This window comes from Eptesicus fuscus, chromosome 3 (genome assembly GCF_027574615.1).
Source record: "Eptesicus fuscus isolate TK198812 chromosome 3, DD_ASM_mEF_20220401, whole genome shotgun sequence".
Taxonomy (NCBI): Eukaryota; Metazoa; Chordata; class Mammalia; order Chiroptera; family Vespertilionidae; genus Eptesicus; species Eptesicus fuscus.
Window position 1 is genome coordinate 71008749 of NC_072475.1, and position 16546 is coordinate 71025294.

General features: G+C 42.9%; 1 protein-coding gene across 1 annotated transcript in view; it reads left to right on the forward strand.

Moving 5' to 3' along the window:
- Nucleotides 1–16290, forward strand: part of MYH15 (myosin heavy chain 15) — a 165839-nt gene extending 149549 nt beyond the window's left edge. The window contains 4 exon segments of the mRNA XM_054709813.1: nt 3383–3449; nt 9023–9118; nt 10065–10200; nt 16220–16290. Of these exon segments, the coding sequence (XP_054565788.1) occupies nt 3383–3449; nt 9023–9118; nt 10065–10200; nt 16220–16290 (370 nt within the window).
- The last annotated feature ends 256 nt before the right edge of the window (nt 16291–16546 follow it).

The following is a 16546-nucleotide window of genomic DNA, read 5'->3' on the forward strand; positions in this document are numbered from 1 at the left end:
GGTCCCAGGTGCCTTGAGGAAAATCGGTGCTGGAAGCCAAGGGAAGGAAGGCCTATTGCACGAATCTCTTTGTGGCAATGGACCTCTAGTCCTATATAATAAAAGCCTAATGTGCTAAGTGTCTGGTCATCTGGCCGGTCGTTCAACCAATGAAAGCATAATATGCTAATGATATGCTAAGGCCACTCAACCACTTGCTATGACATGCACTGATCACCAGGGGGCAGATGCTTTGACCAGTAGGTTAGCTTGCTGCTGGAGTTCGGCCGATCAGGACTGAGCAAGATGGGCCGGACATGCCCTGGAGCCCTCCCTTGTTCCCTCCTCAGCTAGCCAACCTCCCGTGCCCTCCCTGGCACCAACTGTGCACCGGTGAGGTCCTTTGGCCTGGCCTGCACCCCCTTGCAATCCGGGACCCCTTGGGCAATGTTGGAGAGTGGGTTTCAGCCCAATCCTGCAGGCCAGGCCAAGGAACCCCACAAACTAAAAATCTGCCTGTAGCCTTTTAGATATTTATTAAAATTACATAAAGAAATATTTATAGGTAAATTTATGAATTATTAAAATTACATAAAGAAATATTTATAGGTAAAGTTACATGAGGTCTAGGATTTACTTTAATAAAGTGATTTTTCCCTGAGGTGTTTTAATTACTTAAGAAACACAACAGCCCTAGCTGGTCTGGCTCAGTAGATAGAGCGTCAGCCTGTGGACTGAAGGGCCCTGGGTTCAATTCCCAAGTTGTGGCTCAATTCCCAGTAGGGGGCATAGAGGAGGCAGCTAAGCAATGAGTCTCTCTCATCATTGATGTTTCTATCTTCCTCTCCCTTCCTCTCTGAAATCAATAAATATCCTATCTAATAAAAGATTAATATGCAAATTAACCATCACTCTGCCACACCATAAGCCATGCCCACCAGCCAATCAGAGCAAGTATGCAAATTAACCCCAACCAAGAAGGCTTCGGCCACAGAGCGAGCAGGAGGGAGGCTTGGGTTTTCCTGGCAATGGAGGAAGCCAAGCTTTCCACACACCCTGGTGGGCCCAGGCCTCCACTCAAGAGTACAAAGTTTCAATTATAGAAGATAAATAAATTCCAACAGAAATGGTGGCAGCCACAGAGCTGGAAAGAGCAGGAAGCTAGGGTTGCCCCCGGCAATGGGGGAAGCCAAGTTTCTGCAGCCCTGGCCGGCCCAGGCCTCCGCTTAAAGCTACAAAGTTTCAATTATAGAAGATAAATAAATTCCAACAGAAATGGTGGCAGTCATGGAGCGAACAGAAGGCTTGGCTCTGCTCCAGGATACAAAGTTTCAATTATAGAAGATAAATAAATCCCAGATACCAGGGCCTCTGCTTGGGTTGCTGGAGGGAGTGGCCAGCCTACAAACCACCACAGGCCCCTCGCCCAGGCCACCCCATGCCCCAAGGGACCCCCACCCTGATCCGGGACACCCTTCAGGGCAAACCAGCTGGCCTCCACCCATGCACCAGGCCTCTATCCTAGCTAATAAAAGAGTAATATGCAGATTGACCATCACTCCAACACACAAGATGGCTGCCCCCATGTGGTCAAAGATCCTGCCCCCATGTGGACACAAGATGGCCACCACAGATGGCCAGCAGGGGAGGGAAGTTGAGAGGGACCAGGCCTGCAAGGGAGGGCAGTTGGGGGCGATCAAGCCTGCAGGGGAGGGAAGTTAGGGGTGACCAGGCCAGCAGAGGAGGGAAGTTGGGGGTGATCGGGCCTGCAGGGAAGGGCAGTTGGGGGGGACCCAGGCCTGCATGGGAGAGCAGTTGGGGGGACCTGGCCTGCAGGGGAGGGCAGTTAGGGGTGACCAGGCCTAAAGGGGAGGGCAGTTAAGGGCAAACAGGCTGGCAGGAGAGCAGTTAGGCATCAATCAGGCTGGCAGGGGAGTGGTTAGGGTGTGATCAGGCTGGCAGGCAGAAGCGGTTAGAGGCAATCAGGAAGTCAGGCAGGCGATCAGTTGGGAGCCAGCAGTCCTGGATTGTGAGAGGGATGTCCGACTGACCGTTTAGGTGGGATCAGGCCTAAAGGGTCAGTCGGACATCCCTCAAGGGGTCCCAGATTGGAGAGGGTGCAGGCTGGGCTGAGTGACATCCCGCGTCCCCCTCACCCCCCCGTGCATGAATTTTGTGCACCGGGCCTCTAGTATATATACATATTTAAAAAAGAAACACAACAAAAGCTTAAAGTAAAGGGTGGGTTCTGTTAGTCTCATGTTCCAACTGATAGAACTGTGTGTTATGTTCCTATATGACAAGGGTCCGGAAGGTTTTTCTTTTTAATAGGCTTCATTTATAAGGAACGTTCAAGCCTGCTGTCTGCCCACCCCCTGTCATACCTCTCTCAGGAAGAACTAGGAGAGTGGCTAAAGCGTGGGAGGAGGAGAGGGAAGTCAGAGATGAAGTCAGATATTCCAGGCACATTTAGCCTCAGGGCATTGGGCTTTGCAGTGCTAAAGGGCGATCAGGAAGGCCTCTCTGAGAAGGTGGCATTGCTTCAAGAAGAAGGCAAGGAGGAAGCCCTGAGCACATGGGCAAGAGAAGGAGCAGGCAACACCCTCCCCCCATCAGATCCCTACCCCTTTCCTGGTTTATTTGACCTCAAGTCACTTTTCACCATCTAACACACTCTCCATGTTACTTTGCTTTGTTTGTGTTTCCCCTCATTAGAATGTACACTCATAGGGGGAAGAGATTTTTGTTTTATTCCCAGCTGTATCCTTAGCCCTGGGGTCTGGTGTGTAGTAGGCATCAAATATTTGTTGACTGAATGTCATGTTAATCTTGTTTGTATAACTCTAGAAGGCTACAGGCAGGTTGTTAGTCTGTACTATAGCTCTCCTACAAAGCAGGGCTGTGTGACATATGTGTGGCATAGACTCAGGGTTTGAGTTTTAGAGAACTGAACATGGAGAGAGAAGTTTAGGATTAGGTAGTGTGTTGGCTGAATCCTCAAAGTGTGCTGTATACTTTATCCTCTCTATGTGCTTACATGCATTCATTCATTCATGTGTGTGAGTGTGTGTGTGTGTGTGTGTGTGTGTAATGATGTCATCTAAGAGGGGAAGCTGTCACCTCTGTATGCAATAGATTTTCACGTCCTTTGGTCTAAACAGTCCTTAAGTGGACTCACCTAATTCAGCCAACTCACTTTTGGCAAGCCAGTTTTTCGAGAGGGCTTGCCCTGTTTAACCACTGTCAGAAAGAGAGCAGATACATCTTCCCTTGATGATTTTGCTCTCTTTCAAGTGATCATGCCAAATGGCCAGTGCAATGCCAGCCTGGCTTGCTTCCGGCCAGCCTGTGGTCTGAGATCATGATTGCTTGCAGGTTTGTGAACTGGAAGGTGAACTGGAAGGCGAAATGCAGAGGCACAGAGGGGAGCCTGCCGGCTGGAGTGATGCATCAAAGAGCTGACTTACCAGGTACTTGGGGAAAGCAGCCTTTCTCCAGCTGGGCTCCACCCTGGAGAAATGGGCTCCATCAAGCCAGAAATGGCCTTCCAGCTCTCCTGCACTTCTTTCTCCATCTTCACTCGCCCTCAGCGGTAGACACTGACTCACCCTCCAGGGACCCCGTGCTATTAGCGGTTGGGGTTGGTCCCTATTCAGAGCTCTCAGGAAGCCAAATGTGAGTGGCAATTTGCAATTAGAAGTAAAAAGCTATTTATACTGTTCCTATTTTTTCACACATAATGCCTGCAGCACTTTCAGAAATATTCCTTCCTGTGAGAGCATGAGTGGGAACAATGTGTAAATGAAGTGACTGGCAGAGATGGGTGGCTACCCAGCCAGCAGGTTACATGGGACGCTGACTAAATTGAGCAGGGGACATTTGCACTTCTCTTTTCTAGTGACACAAACACTTGAAGCCACTGAGGACTCTATCTGGTGCTGGTGTCAGGTGAACACATAGCAAATTGCTAACGAGAGGCCTCCAAAGCTTTGTTTTCCTGCTGACTAACATTGGTCTCAGGCAATTAATTGAAAATAGGTGGGCAGACTTCCTACCAGTCATGAATACATTTCTAAAGGAACAATAAAATCCTTCATTTTTCTTTTTCTTTTCTACCCTTTCTTCCTTTGTCTTCAAGTGGAGTAGACAGAGATCCCACGATAGCAGAGGCACTGTATGTCTGTCTGTCACTCTGTGCATCTTCCTGGCACAGAGTAGGTGAACATATTTCAGTGGCTGAAAACAGATGCAAAGGTCATTTTCTAGCCCTTTCTCCTGCACAATACAGCTTATGTCAGTGAAAAGAAACTCATTCTAGGCTCCCATGCCTGCAGCCACTTCTGCAGCATTAAAGCAAGGTCTGCCCGTCCTGACCCTGGTTCCTGAGGGGACGCTGTTGTTAGAGGCATCAAAGTCTTCCTCTTTGCAGCTGAAAGAATAGTGTTGATCAGAAAGCTGAGCACTTCAGAAGCATCGTCTTGGGCTCATTAAGATGAAATGAGCTACTTGTGCAGCTCTTCTTTACTGAGTAAGTGGTTCTTTCCAAAGACGAGCTAGTCTGACACTTCTTTAGGCCACGCAGGTATATCAAAGCGGAGTGAGCCATGGTATGTGTGGCTCAGGCAGCACACACCTGGGGAACATGAAGGACGTGCTGTTCTACTCTTCTTTTTTGGAGGGGGGGGGGAGTCACCTATGTGAGGGAGTGAACAGTGCTTGTTAATAATGTCTGAGTTTTTCCTTTTTTTAAAAAAAATTTCCTATGCATTGTTTTTACTGTTTTCTTTGGTGTTAATTATAGAACACCAAAGCTTTTTTATTTTTGAATATTGTTGTTCCATGCACTGCATTCTTTTTTAAAAAATATATTTTTTTGATTTTTTACAGAGAGGAAGGGAGAGGGATAGAGTTAGAAACATCAATGAGAGAGAAACATTGATCAGCTGCCTCCTGCACACCCCCTGCTGGGGATGTGCCCACAACCAAGGCACATGCCCTTGACTGGAATCGAACCTGGGACCCTTCAGTCCACAGGCTGATGCTCTATCCACTGAGCCAAACCGGTTAGGGCTTTTTAAAAATATATATATTTTATTGATTTTTTTACAGAGAGGAAGGGAGAGGGACATGCACTGCATTCTTGTTCTATTGATTTAGATCTTTGTTTCTTCATAGCAATAATCTTAGTATTCCCCAGGTACTGTGATGGAGGCATATTTCTTAATTTCTTCCAACTGTCTGCACAATAATTAGAGTGTATCCATTCAGTTATGCAATGATTTTCTGCCATCAAATCAGATAACAGCTGTTGAACACCCATTTTATGCAAATATTAGTAAATCCTATAAGTTTAAGAGACATTAGAGAGCCCTCTACATTCCTTAATATCAGTACCAGGTTTGGAAAGATTCAAGGTGGATGCTGAGGCAATTGAGTCTGCCCTCCTTTAATATCAAAATAACCATCAGGACTATGATGCAGGGTGCTTTCCGATAGAACTTCATAGCTGCCAATTTAAAATGTCATTTTGAAAGGGACATGAATATGGTTTTCCTTTCCTAGGAAACATCCTCTGGGAAGATCCTACTACATTAGAAAGGGAATCAGGTGTGACCCCATCCACAACTGTTTGATGGCCAATCCCACTGAGCACTTATCTCCCTCATATGTCCTTCTAGCATTTAGAATCTCATCCTACTTTTTCTCTCTGCTGTCTAGAAAAATGTGCTGCAAGATGTAAGATTAGAAACTTGTAATTGTTGAAAAGGTAAAGACAGGTTTTCTGCCCCCACTCTTCATCTACCTACTCCATTTTACCTTCGACTGCTTCCTACAGTTAGGGATCTGTGTGCAGATGTTATTTAATCCTTATAAATCTAACTAGAGGCCCAGTACACGAAATTCGGGCATGGAGTGGGTGGGTGTCCCTCTGCCCAGCCTGCACGCTCTCCAATCTGGGACATCCCTCTCACAATCTCGGACTGCTGGCTCCCAACTGCTTGCTTGCCTGCCTGATTGTCCCTAACTGCTTCTGCCTGCCAGCCTGATCACCCCTAACCACTCCCCTGCCAGCCTGATCGGTGCCTAACTGCTCCCCTACCGGCCCGATTGCCCCTAACTGCCCTAACTGCCCTCCCCTGCTGGCCTGGTTGCCCTCAACTGCCCTCCCCTGCAGGCCTGGTCACCCCTAACTGTCCTCCCCTGCAGGCCTGGTCACCCCTAACTGCCCTTCCCTGCAGGCCTGGTCCCTTCCAACTGCCCTCCCCTGCTGGCCATCTTGTGGTGGCCATCTTGTGTCCACATGAGGGCAGCCATCTTTGAGCACATGGGGGTGGCCATCTTGTGTGTTGGAGTGATGGTCAATTTGCATATTACTATTTTATTAGATAGTTTTATAGAGATGACATCTTTATTTTTGGAGGAAACAAAATTTGGGCTTGGGTGGGTCCTCCAGGAACCAGAAGCCAGGATGGAATTAGAAGCTCAAAAGATTTAGTGGAGGTAACACCTGGGAAAGATAGAGAGGAGAGCAAACAGGATTCAGGCTGAGAAAGCCTACAGACCACAGTAGAGTCTGCCACCTGTGAAGGGAAAGGATGAAGGAAGGAGGATTGGATAGAAGGAGCCTCATAGTGCAGTGCTACTCTGAACAAGTCTCCAGCACAAAAATTGCCCACATAGAAGTCCCATGTTCAGACCCTAGTAGCTGTGCAGTCCCTACTTACTGGTAGCGGCTGCCTGGGGAGTTTGTGATCTCAAATGCTATGGCAGATCCCAGAGGCACTGCAGTTGGCAGTTTTCAGGAAACTACTACACATAGTTGAATGGCAAGTTTCTTGAAGGGAAATTTGAGTGGTGCACAACCCTGGTTCCCACGGTTACTTAATGCCTCAGAGTGAGATGTACGTGAACCCAGGCCTACCAAAGGCTTGCCTTCCCAAACGAGAAGAACATTAGCATCAGCAACCACTTTTAGCCATTTTCAGTTTTCTTCTGTGTGGCCTCCTTCACCACATAGTAAATTTATTGACCTCAGTAAATTGATTTTAGGCAATTAGAGCTCTGTTGGTTTTAGAACTTTTTATTCACACAGAGGTCTATGAATCTTCAAATTTCTTAAACCTAAGAGGTAGCGGGATAAGCGGATGAAAACAGAAAATAGATTTTATTTTTAAAAAGGACTTTTCTCATTGTCACCAGGTTATTCCTTAATATTGGTCTCTTGCTTAGTAAGCTGAAAATTAGTAATTAGTTATCTACTGTCAGATTTGCTTTAAGGTGGGGGTATGAGGGAGCATTCTAGGCAATAGAAACAGCTTGGTTGAACCTACATTTATTAGTTTCTTTGCTTATAGATATAATTGACATAACATTGAATTCACTTTGGGTGTACAGCATAGTTATTTGGTATATGTTTATATTGTGAAATGATTATCACAAGTTTAGTTAATATTCATCACTGTACAGTTACAAATTTTTTTCTGGTGATGAGAACTCTAAAGACTTAATCTCTTAGCAACTTTCAAATATACAATCCAGTATTGTTAACTATAGTAACGAGGCTGTGCATTACATTCCCAGGACTTGTTCATTTTATAAATGGAATTTAGTACGTTTTGACCACCTTTGCCTATTTTTCCAACCTCATCCCATCCCTCACTCCCATTGCCTCTGGCAACCACCAATCTATTCTTATTCTATAAATTCAGTTGTTTTTTTTAGATTCTCCATATAGGAGAGATCACATACTATCTTTCTCTGATCTACTTATTTCACTTAACATAATGCTCTCAATTTTCATCCAAATTGTTGCAAATGGCAGGATTTCCTTCTCTTTTGTGGCTGAATAATATTCCATTGTATATACAGAACACATTTTCTTTATCTATTCACTTGTCAATGGACACTTAGGTTGTTTCCTGTTCTGTAGGTTGCCTTTTCACTTTGTTGATGGTTCCTTTTGTGTTGTTGTTGTTTTTTTTGTTTTTTTTTTTTTTAGTTTATAAATATAGTCCTACTTATTTATTTTTGCTTCTGTTGCCTTTTTTTTTTTTTTAGTGTCAAAATCCCAAAAAAGTATTGCCAAGACAAATATCAAAGAACTTACTCCTTATGTTTTTTTTCCAGGAGTTCTGTGGTTTCAGTCTTTAATCCATTTTGAGTTCATGTGTAGTAAGGTGTAAGATAGTGGTTGAATTTTATTCTTTTGCATATGCCTATACAGTTTTCCAACACTATTTAAGTAGTTGATACTTGATGGAATAAGTAAGATGAAGCCAGGAAAAAACATTTGAGCAACAGGGGTAGGTCTTGATTAAATAAGTACCAAAGGTTGAGATACTTTCTTCTTTGGGAAGTTCAACAGCCCCAATGTGGAGATATTTGAGTTTAAAGGCTGTGGGAAAGGGGGGACATGCAGACCCTTATCTACCTGCTTGTCTCTTCCCTCCTTTCTCCTCAGAATACCCAAAGGCTCCACGGAGCACAGCTGCAAAACACTATCTCACTAGATTTCCTTCCTCCAGCTCAAGTTTGAATTGCAATGGTAGCAATGAGAATGCACACAACAACATCCTCAGAGCTTATGGAATTTTCCTCACTATTTCTGGTGATGTCCACACCAAAACTCCAGAAAACTACCTTTCCTATTCCATTAGCAAAAGCCAACAGTCAATTAGGAAGTTCAAAGGAAGATTTGGTTTGATTGGAGGGAGAGAGGTGACTGAGAAACCATGGGCAGAGATGTAGCTTGGTTTTGATGGGAGGACTGAAGACCAAATTAAAACTAGTCGCTTTAACTTGCATTTTAGCAATGGCTGGGAGTTCTGTTGGTGAATCAGGAGAAATGACTCATTGCTCAGAGCTGTGTTTTTCTCAATTTCTCCGAACTTGGCATGGGTTAAACCCATTTTCCAGTCATAACTCTAATATGAATGACATTTAACAAAGTTTCCTTACTCTTTAGTTCCTCATATGAGGCCACTTCCAATGCACACTGCTGGATCCTTCAAATCACCTTCACATATATACCTATGCATTTCAGGTAGAGGAAGGCAAAGAAAATCTGAGCAGGATGCAGACTCTGATGGATAATCTTCAGCTAAAAGTGCAAAGTTACAAGCAGCAAATTGAGGCAGCGGTAAGTGCCTGTGGCGGTTGCAGCCTCATGGATTTCCCAGCAGTTGTTTTTGATTAATGGAGATGTGGGGCCCTGAGCTAGGTGAGCAGCTTGTCAGAGAAAAGCAGCTCAGCTTAAAGTCTGCTCGTTCTCTGGTTTTTCTCAAGCTAGAATCATCACCCATGGTAAAATTTTGTGCTACTTTTCCCTCCAGGGAGCCAGAGCTCTCTCCCTCAATTTTGTGATTATACCTAAACATGTACAGTGCAAGAAATAAGCCAAGTAAGAGCATGGTATTAAGTAGGGATGGCACATTTTTGGCTGGGTAATCACCCTAGGGCCTTCCTCACTCTAAAACCTTGAGTAAGCATAAATGCAATTCACAGTCCTTTTTCTGATGAGCCTGGACATGACTTTGCACAAAACTGTTATCACTTGAAATGTATCTGCCAACTTTGGGTTAGTATCCATAGCTACATGAAATGTAAGAGATAAGTGCCCTGTATATTGGATTATACCTAATAATATCTCCTTAGGGCTTTAAAGTTGATTATTTAAATGATTTGGGCTAAAACACTGTTATAGCTATTACCCGTTGACCAATATAATTGTAAAGGCCCACCCCCCCTCTACCCAGAGGTAGAATACGATGTTGAACTGATAAGAAAACAAGCAACCCTGGTCATTCTATCACATACCAAATCTGTGCATGCCGGTGAACTACATCCAGTTGGTGGAAAGTGCCGACCATGTTCTAAACTTACAGGGAAAAACAGTTATAAAAATAGATCTCATGCCTGCTGGAAAGTCTGAATCCTATATGTCATACAGAAATATGATATTCCATTCAATACACAGAAGTTTAGATTCCCTTCACACATTTTTCAACTTTCTCATGTCAGAGCAGAAAAAATATGACTATGTAGGCACAGAGATTTCTTTTTCTCTCCATTTTTTATTTTTATAGGAAGCACAAGCCAATCAATATCTTTCCAAGTATAAGAAGCAGCAACGTGAGTTGAACGAAGCTAAGGAAAGGGCAGAGATAGCAGAATCTCAAGTCAATAAACTCAAGATTAAAATGAAAGAGTTTGGAAAAAAAGGTATGTCACATGTTCAACTCTGTTCTAACTCTTTTTTTAAAAAAATTATCTTTATTGTCGAAAGTATTACAGATGTCCCTTTTTTCCCTGTTCTAACTCTTAAGACATTTCTTGTTTTTCTCTTTAAATGCTTCTAAAAATCAGTAATATAAAAAACACACACATTCTAATAAAACCTTCCCATATTTACTAAATTCTACTGGTCCAGGTAGTAGGAAGCGCTAAGCATCTGAGTGGGATGCACACTGTATTTATACTTCTCAAATGCTTAATTCTAGCATAACTTGCAGGCTCTGAGAGCCAGGGCCTAAATTCATTTGTATAGAATAGTCAGGAGCCCAGGGAAAAAAGATGACTTAAAAGGCACAGATGGATCTGCTTGAGATTTTATGGTAGATAAGTATATGACTTTGTGTTGTATGTATATGAAGACCTGGGGGCTCAGGTTTAAAATCGAGGCAGTGGAGAACAAATGTAAGAGTCCTACTTTCTAGCTTTATGCGTAAATCACAGAGAAGAAAACTTATCTCTGTGAGCCATAAACTGCTGTTCTGATCCTATTGTGGAGGCCACTCCCCCAATGTTCCTGGTAAAGTGGTAGAGTGACAAGGAACAGTCAACTGTAGGCTTGATGGGGTCAGTGTCGCGGTCAGTTCAGGTTACTATAACAGAACACCAGAGACTGGGCATCTCATATTTCTCACAGTTCTGGAGTCTAGAAAGCCCAGGACCATGGTGCTGGTAAATTAGGAACCTGGTGAGGGCTGTTTCTCAAATGGCCTTTTCTCACTGTAAGCTCACATGGAGAAAAACGGGGAAGAAGCTCTCTGGGGTCTTTTTTTTTTTTTTTTAAATAAAGGCACTGATACCATTAAGGAACTAATACCTCTTAAGGACTCCGACCTTATGACTTAATCACCTCCCTAAAACCCCACTTAATACCATCAATACGAGTGTTGGGATTCAACATGTGGATCTGTGGGGGACACAAACATTCAGACTACAGCAGTCAGGGCCTCAGATTCCTCACAGATTTTCCAAGAGACATACACTTTAAAAAAAATGAGATCTGGCTTCAGGAGAAACAGGAGATTGGCTATCCTTCATAGAAGGCCTATAAGGCACTTAGCACAATGCCTAGCACAGGCAGGCACCATCATTTCAGTAAAAACTTTTGTATATGTCTGGTCTTCATTCTTATTTATTATAAAGAATTACTCATAACCCTGCAAAATAAATATATAGTGTTGCCAACAGTAAATACCACCTTAAGCGAGGTCAAAAGAACCTCTTTTGAAGCAGAAACTAAAAGTTGGTATGGTGCCTATGTTTAGATCAAAATATAAGAAGTGTGAGTCACTGGCAGACTCCAGAGGTTTCTCACTGGTGCCTGCATAGCTTTCTCAGGGACAAGGCCTCGGTGGAGAGGTCCAGTGAAATGGTGTGAACTCTGGCCTCAATTTGAGAAGGTTATGGCATTGGATTTGGGGTCTTCTGTGCAGAGCCTGCCCAGCAGCCCAATATCATGGATTGTTCGGGAAATGCCTCCCATGTGCTGCAATTGCACTCAGCTGCAGGAGGTTGAAAGGGCTCCAAAGCAGATGTAAAGTATTAGACTTTGTCACAGTTATTTCCAACAAAGATTAAATGAGCAAAGCAGAAATTGCTTCTTCTGTGAGGCCAGAGATGAATAGGAAAAGCATCCTCGGCAATGACTAATTGTTTCCCATTCACAGAAGAAAAGCCTGGAAATCTCTCAACTGTCTTAAAGCAGAAGAAAAGGTTTTCTGATAGAATTGCATGTCGGGCTGTGGAGCACATTGGTGATGTGGCTACAAAGACTTTCCCTCATGGGGTCTTCTGTAGAAGACTCTTCCTTCACTGGCGAGGCAGGGTGGGAAATTGAGTGACCAAGCACACCCTTGGGGTGAATTACTGGCGGGTATCTGCTTTCTATAATGCAGATAATTGCCTCAATTCTCTGCCTCCCTTTGAAGCTAATAAAGAGTTGGCTGAGGCTTGCTCACCTCTGGAGAGGACTGGGCTTGGTCCTGGGTGTGTGTTCCACTGATGAAAGTCACAGGACTCTCACAGAACACACTGATACTGCTTTTCAGGTTCATGAAAAATAAGCAATTCTTGCTTATGGAGGACAGTGGCTGGGGAAGTACAAGGAGAGTTTCATTTTATGGCTGAAAAGTTGAGTTGTGTTTGAAACAAACATTAAACAAAGTGGTTAGAAAAATGTAATAATTAAAGGGAATATCCTTGCTTCCAAGGTTAATGGGGATTTTTTGATCCTCAAATACAAGTAAACATTTCACATGAAAGATTAAATAGATGCAATGACCTTTTTAAATTCTGAAGTTAACAAATGAATGAATATTTGTTCTTTGTCCATATTGCCTGTTAATGAGTAATATTCATTGGATAAATCCTTAGATCAGTAATAGTCCATGAAGACTAGAGCATGTTAGCAAATGGTTATTACTGAAGTTAGTGAACTTTGCTTGACACATCCCTAATCCATAAGTCTATATTTTTAGGCAGTAATGGTGGGAGTTGATAAACTTTTCGCTAGCACTGTAATCTATATATAGTCACAGGCACTTTGCACTTGTAGGTGAAACCTTTCTAACTGACTCACATGAAAGCTACATGCTGGTATAAACTTTAAACACTGAAGCCACTTCTTACACAAGACACTCAGTGATAGGTGGTAAGGTAGTTTTGGATTGTGTCAGTTTCTCTAGGTTAGAGGTACATTTCCCAGAATTCCTTTGTGTGGTTCTGGCTTGGACTTAGACACAGGAGGAATTTGCAGCAGATTTGAGAAGAAACAGTGAAGGAGCATCTGTTTATTGGATGCTCATATGGTCGGTTTCGGCCCCAGACACTGTGGTAGCTGGGAATTACTAGCCCAGGCTCCAAATGGGGAGCTACCTGAGATCTGCAACAACTCTGGACCCACAGCTCTTCCAGTTCCTGTCAGTTTCCCTCTTTAGCCTCAGAGTCTTAGCCAGGCATGTGTGGGGCTCCATGGCAACGGGCACCAGCTTTTCTTGTAGGGCCCCTACGGCAGGGACTTTGGAGGCCCTCAACAGGCATGGATTCTCATTTGTCATCACCCTCCTCACTCCATGTCCAACTCTTCTTTCTGAGCACTGGCCCAGCACCAGAGGCAGAGGGGGCAGCCCGGTCTAGACTTCTTCACCAGTGCCCACAATTGTGTAAGGCTGAATTCTTATAATAAATCCTTATTTCTTGTCTTTCTCATCAGTCTGCCTCTCTGATCCGACACTGACTCCTATAGGTGCCTCTAAGATTGATTCAGGTGCTCAACAGTGGTGAAGGACTCAAGTTCTCTCTTGTCTGCCATCCTCAGTGTGTTGGCTTAAGTCTTTAAATTTGTCCTCATCATCACTGGAGGAGGACCACAGCAGTTCTGAGAATTTCCTCCTCACAAAGTGTCCTGTGTTTCTTTATAAAGGTTTCCTTTACAATGGCATCCTTAATACCTTACACCTGTCATAATGTTGAAACAAATAAGATTTAAAAAACAACAACAACTATGCACAAGGTATGGTATTGTGAAGTTAAGGCCAGCTGATAGAGAAAATTGGACCAGTAGTATTAACACACAAGTGAGAGTTGGTTTTCCCTGTAAACTATAGGATTAACATTTGATTAAGTCACAAAAATCTTGATTAAGCTTTTTCTTTCTTATAATTGATTAAAATTAAGGGGAATAGATCATCAAGTCAGCTGGGCTATTCATTCTCTCCTTGCATAAAAATTTATATGGAAACCTAAATTATTAAAAAACTGATGAGCAAGCAATATGATTGCACCAGACGAATGAGTCAAATTATCTTCAGAGTTGGCATCACTCAGCTATGCAAACCTGGTGTTGGAAGCTATGAGGTGGAAGTTATTGGGTTGATAGGGCAGTCTTAGAGATACTGAGATACTTATTCGTTGGGTTCTAAGACTCAGCATACTAAATCTAGTTGTTTAAACAGACATAACCATATAAAACCAGAGCCTAATACCTTAGCAGATCAATTGCCTTGATTTGCATATTCTGTTTTTCACCTTTTCATTTAAGGTGACTTCTGCTCCTATCCACTCTTTCACCAATCATTAGTTGATTAGATTTTTGAATCAGTTCTTAGTGATACATTTCTTCCACATTCTTGGTGGGATCCTCACTGTACCCTCCTGGGATGATTGCAGCAATAATGTACATGAATAAGACAATTGTTTTCTAAATTGAATTGGCATCCAGGCATTTATAATCTTGATGCAGGCAGGCTGTCAGTGAATGGTACTTAGGTCCTGGAGAGTGAACGTGATACTGGAAAAGAGAACATTTACATGTCTTTGCAATGGTGAAATCATTTGGTTGTGGCAGGCCACTGCTGGAATCCCAGGGAAGAAAGGGAGATGAAGTCACTGGATACTGAGGATGCCTGTGATGTGTTGTCACACTCCTGTTTTCACTTCACTTCCTGTACTGGCTAGCTGTTCTGAAAGAGCCTAGATAAATGGAATCTAAAGGGCTGTCTTTGTGTCAGAATAATCATTTTTATCTTAAGTATTTAATGATAGTAGTGTTTTGCTTTGTTTTTTGGGAGGGGGAGCTTTAAGCTATTGTTTGAATCTCTAATCAGAGATCCATGATATAGTTATAAATTAAGTAGTTAGGAAGTCTGGGTTTTATCAGTCAATTTTCATCTCCCTGCTCGATGTTCCTGAGTTTTTAACAAGTTTATGACTGTTGGCTCTTATTAATGATTAATAGAACTAAAAAATAAAAGGTTTGCAACAAAAATTGAGTAAACAATCAAACTGTGACTCATAAGTGAATTATCAGTCCTCAAGGAGCCTAGAAGTGGCTGGAAAACTCAGCAATCTGAGTCTGGGCAGAAACTGTAGTGTGCTTTTCTTCACTTTATCTTTCTGTATTTCTTTTCATTTCTATACAATCCCATGTTTCCATCAAAAGAATAAGCACATGGGCCCACTCATATACCTAGTGCCATTCTCTACAAATAACAATAGGAGATGAGAAGAGCAACCACTTACCTAAGCAAGTAGAGGCTGTTTAATTATAGACATTGGGAAAAGCCTAATTGTATTTTTTTCTGTTATATTATCCAGAAATACCTCCTGCCTTGTTTTACTCTATAAAAGTCTCTTGAATGACAATATGTGAATCAGTTAAAACATCAGTTACCTTTTTATAGTAGTGGCCTGGTGCATGAAATTCATGCACATTAAAAGGGGATTAATTAGAGGAAATATTTTAATATTGCTATTTACCCTTTCTCTATAATAGAAGTGTCAGAGATGAAAGAAAATTAGTAAAATGTATATGAAAATCTCCCTCCTGTCAGAGTCTGGGGCGCACTGTGGGACCTAGAATCAAGTTCCCGCCCACCACCTGCATGCACTTTGGAAATGCAGGAGACCCAGACCCAGCCGGTCCCACCCCCGTCAAGCCCTTCCAGGCAGGGGTGCAGCCTCAGGTCTCCCAGCCCATCGCTGGGTGGGAGGCGTAGCCTCAGGGGCCCCCAGGGGTCATGGCCTGAGGTCCCTGTCAAGCCCCACTGGGCGGGGGGTGTGGTCTGAGGTCCCTTGTCCTGGCCAGGCACCATGCAGCCTCAGGTCCATTAGCCAGGATGCCATGACATTATGGCATCCTGGCTAATTTGCATATTCCTTTATTTTATATATATATATTCTTATACTATAAATGGTTTGACAAAGGAAATCTCTTACCATCTTTTCTTCATTATTGGCATTGCTAGCTCTCTCATCAGTAGAGACAGAACTCCTTTCTATAGGAAAAGAGAGAAAAAACTTTAAAATCTTGGCAAACATTCATTCCTCCCTTATTCCTAAATCAGTATACAGGCACAACTCAGAGATACTGCAGGTTCTCTTCCAGACCACCTCAATGAAGCAAATATCACAATAAATTGAGTCACACAAACTTTTGGGTTTCCCTGGGCAGATAAAAGCTATGTTTACACCATGTTTGAAATAGTGGAAGAATTACCAACATGTGACACAGACATGAAATGAGCAAATGCTGTTGGGAAAATGGCACCAATAGACTTGTTGGACACAGGGTTGCCACAAACCCTCAATTTGCAAAAAGCACAATCTCTGTGAAGCACAATAAAATGAGGTATGTCTGTAATTAGGTTATTAGAGTTACTTCAGTTACTTCCCCTTTCATATCTCTCTTTCAACAAACAATATTTAAAATGCATTCAGTGCAGAAATACCTCATCAGAAACAAACAGCAGTAAATTCTATGGCTCATTAAGGTGCTCCA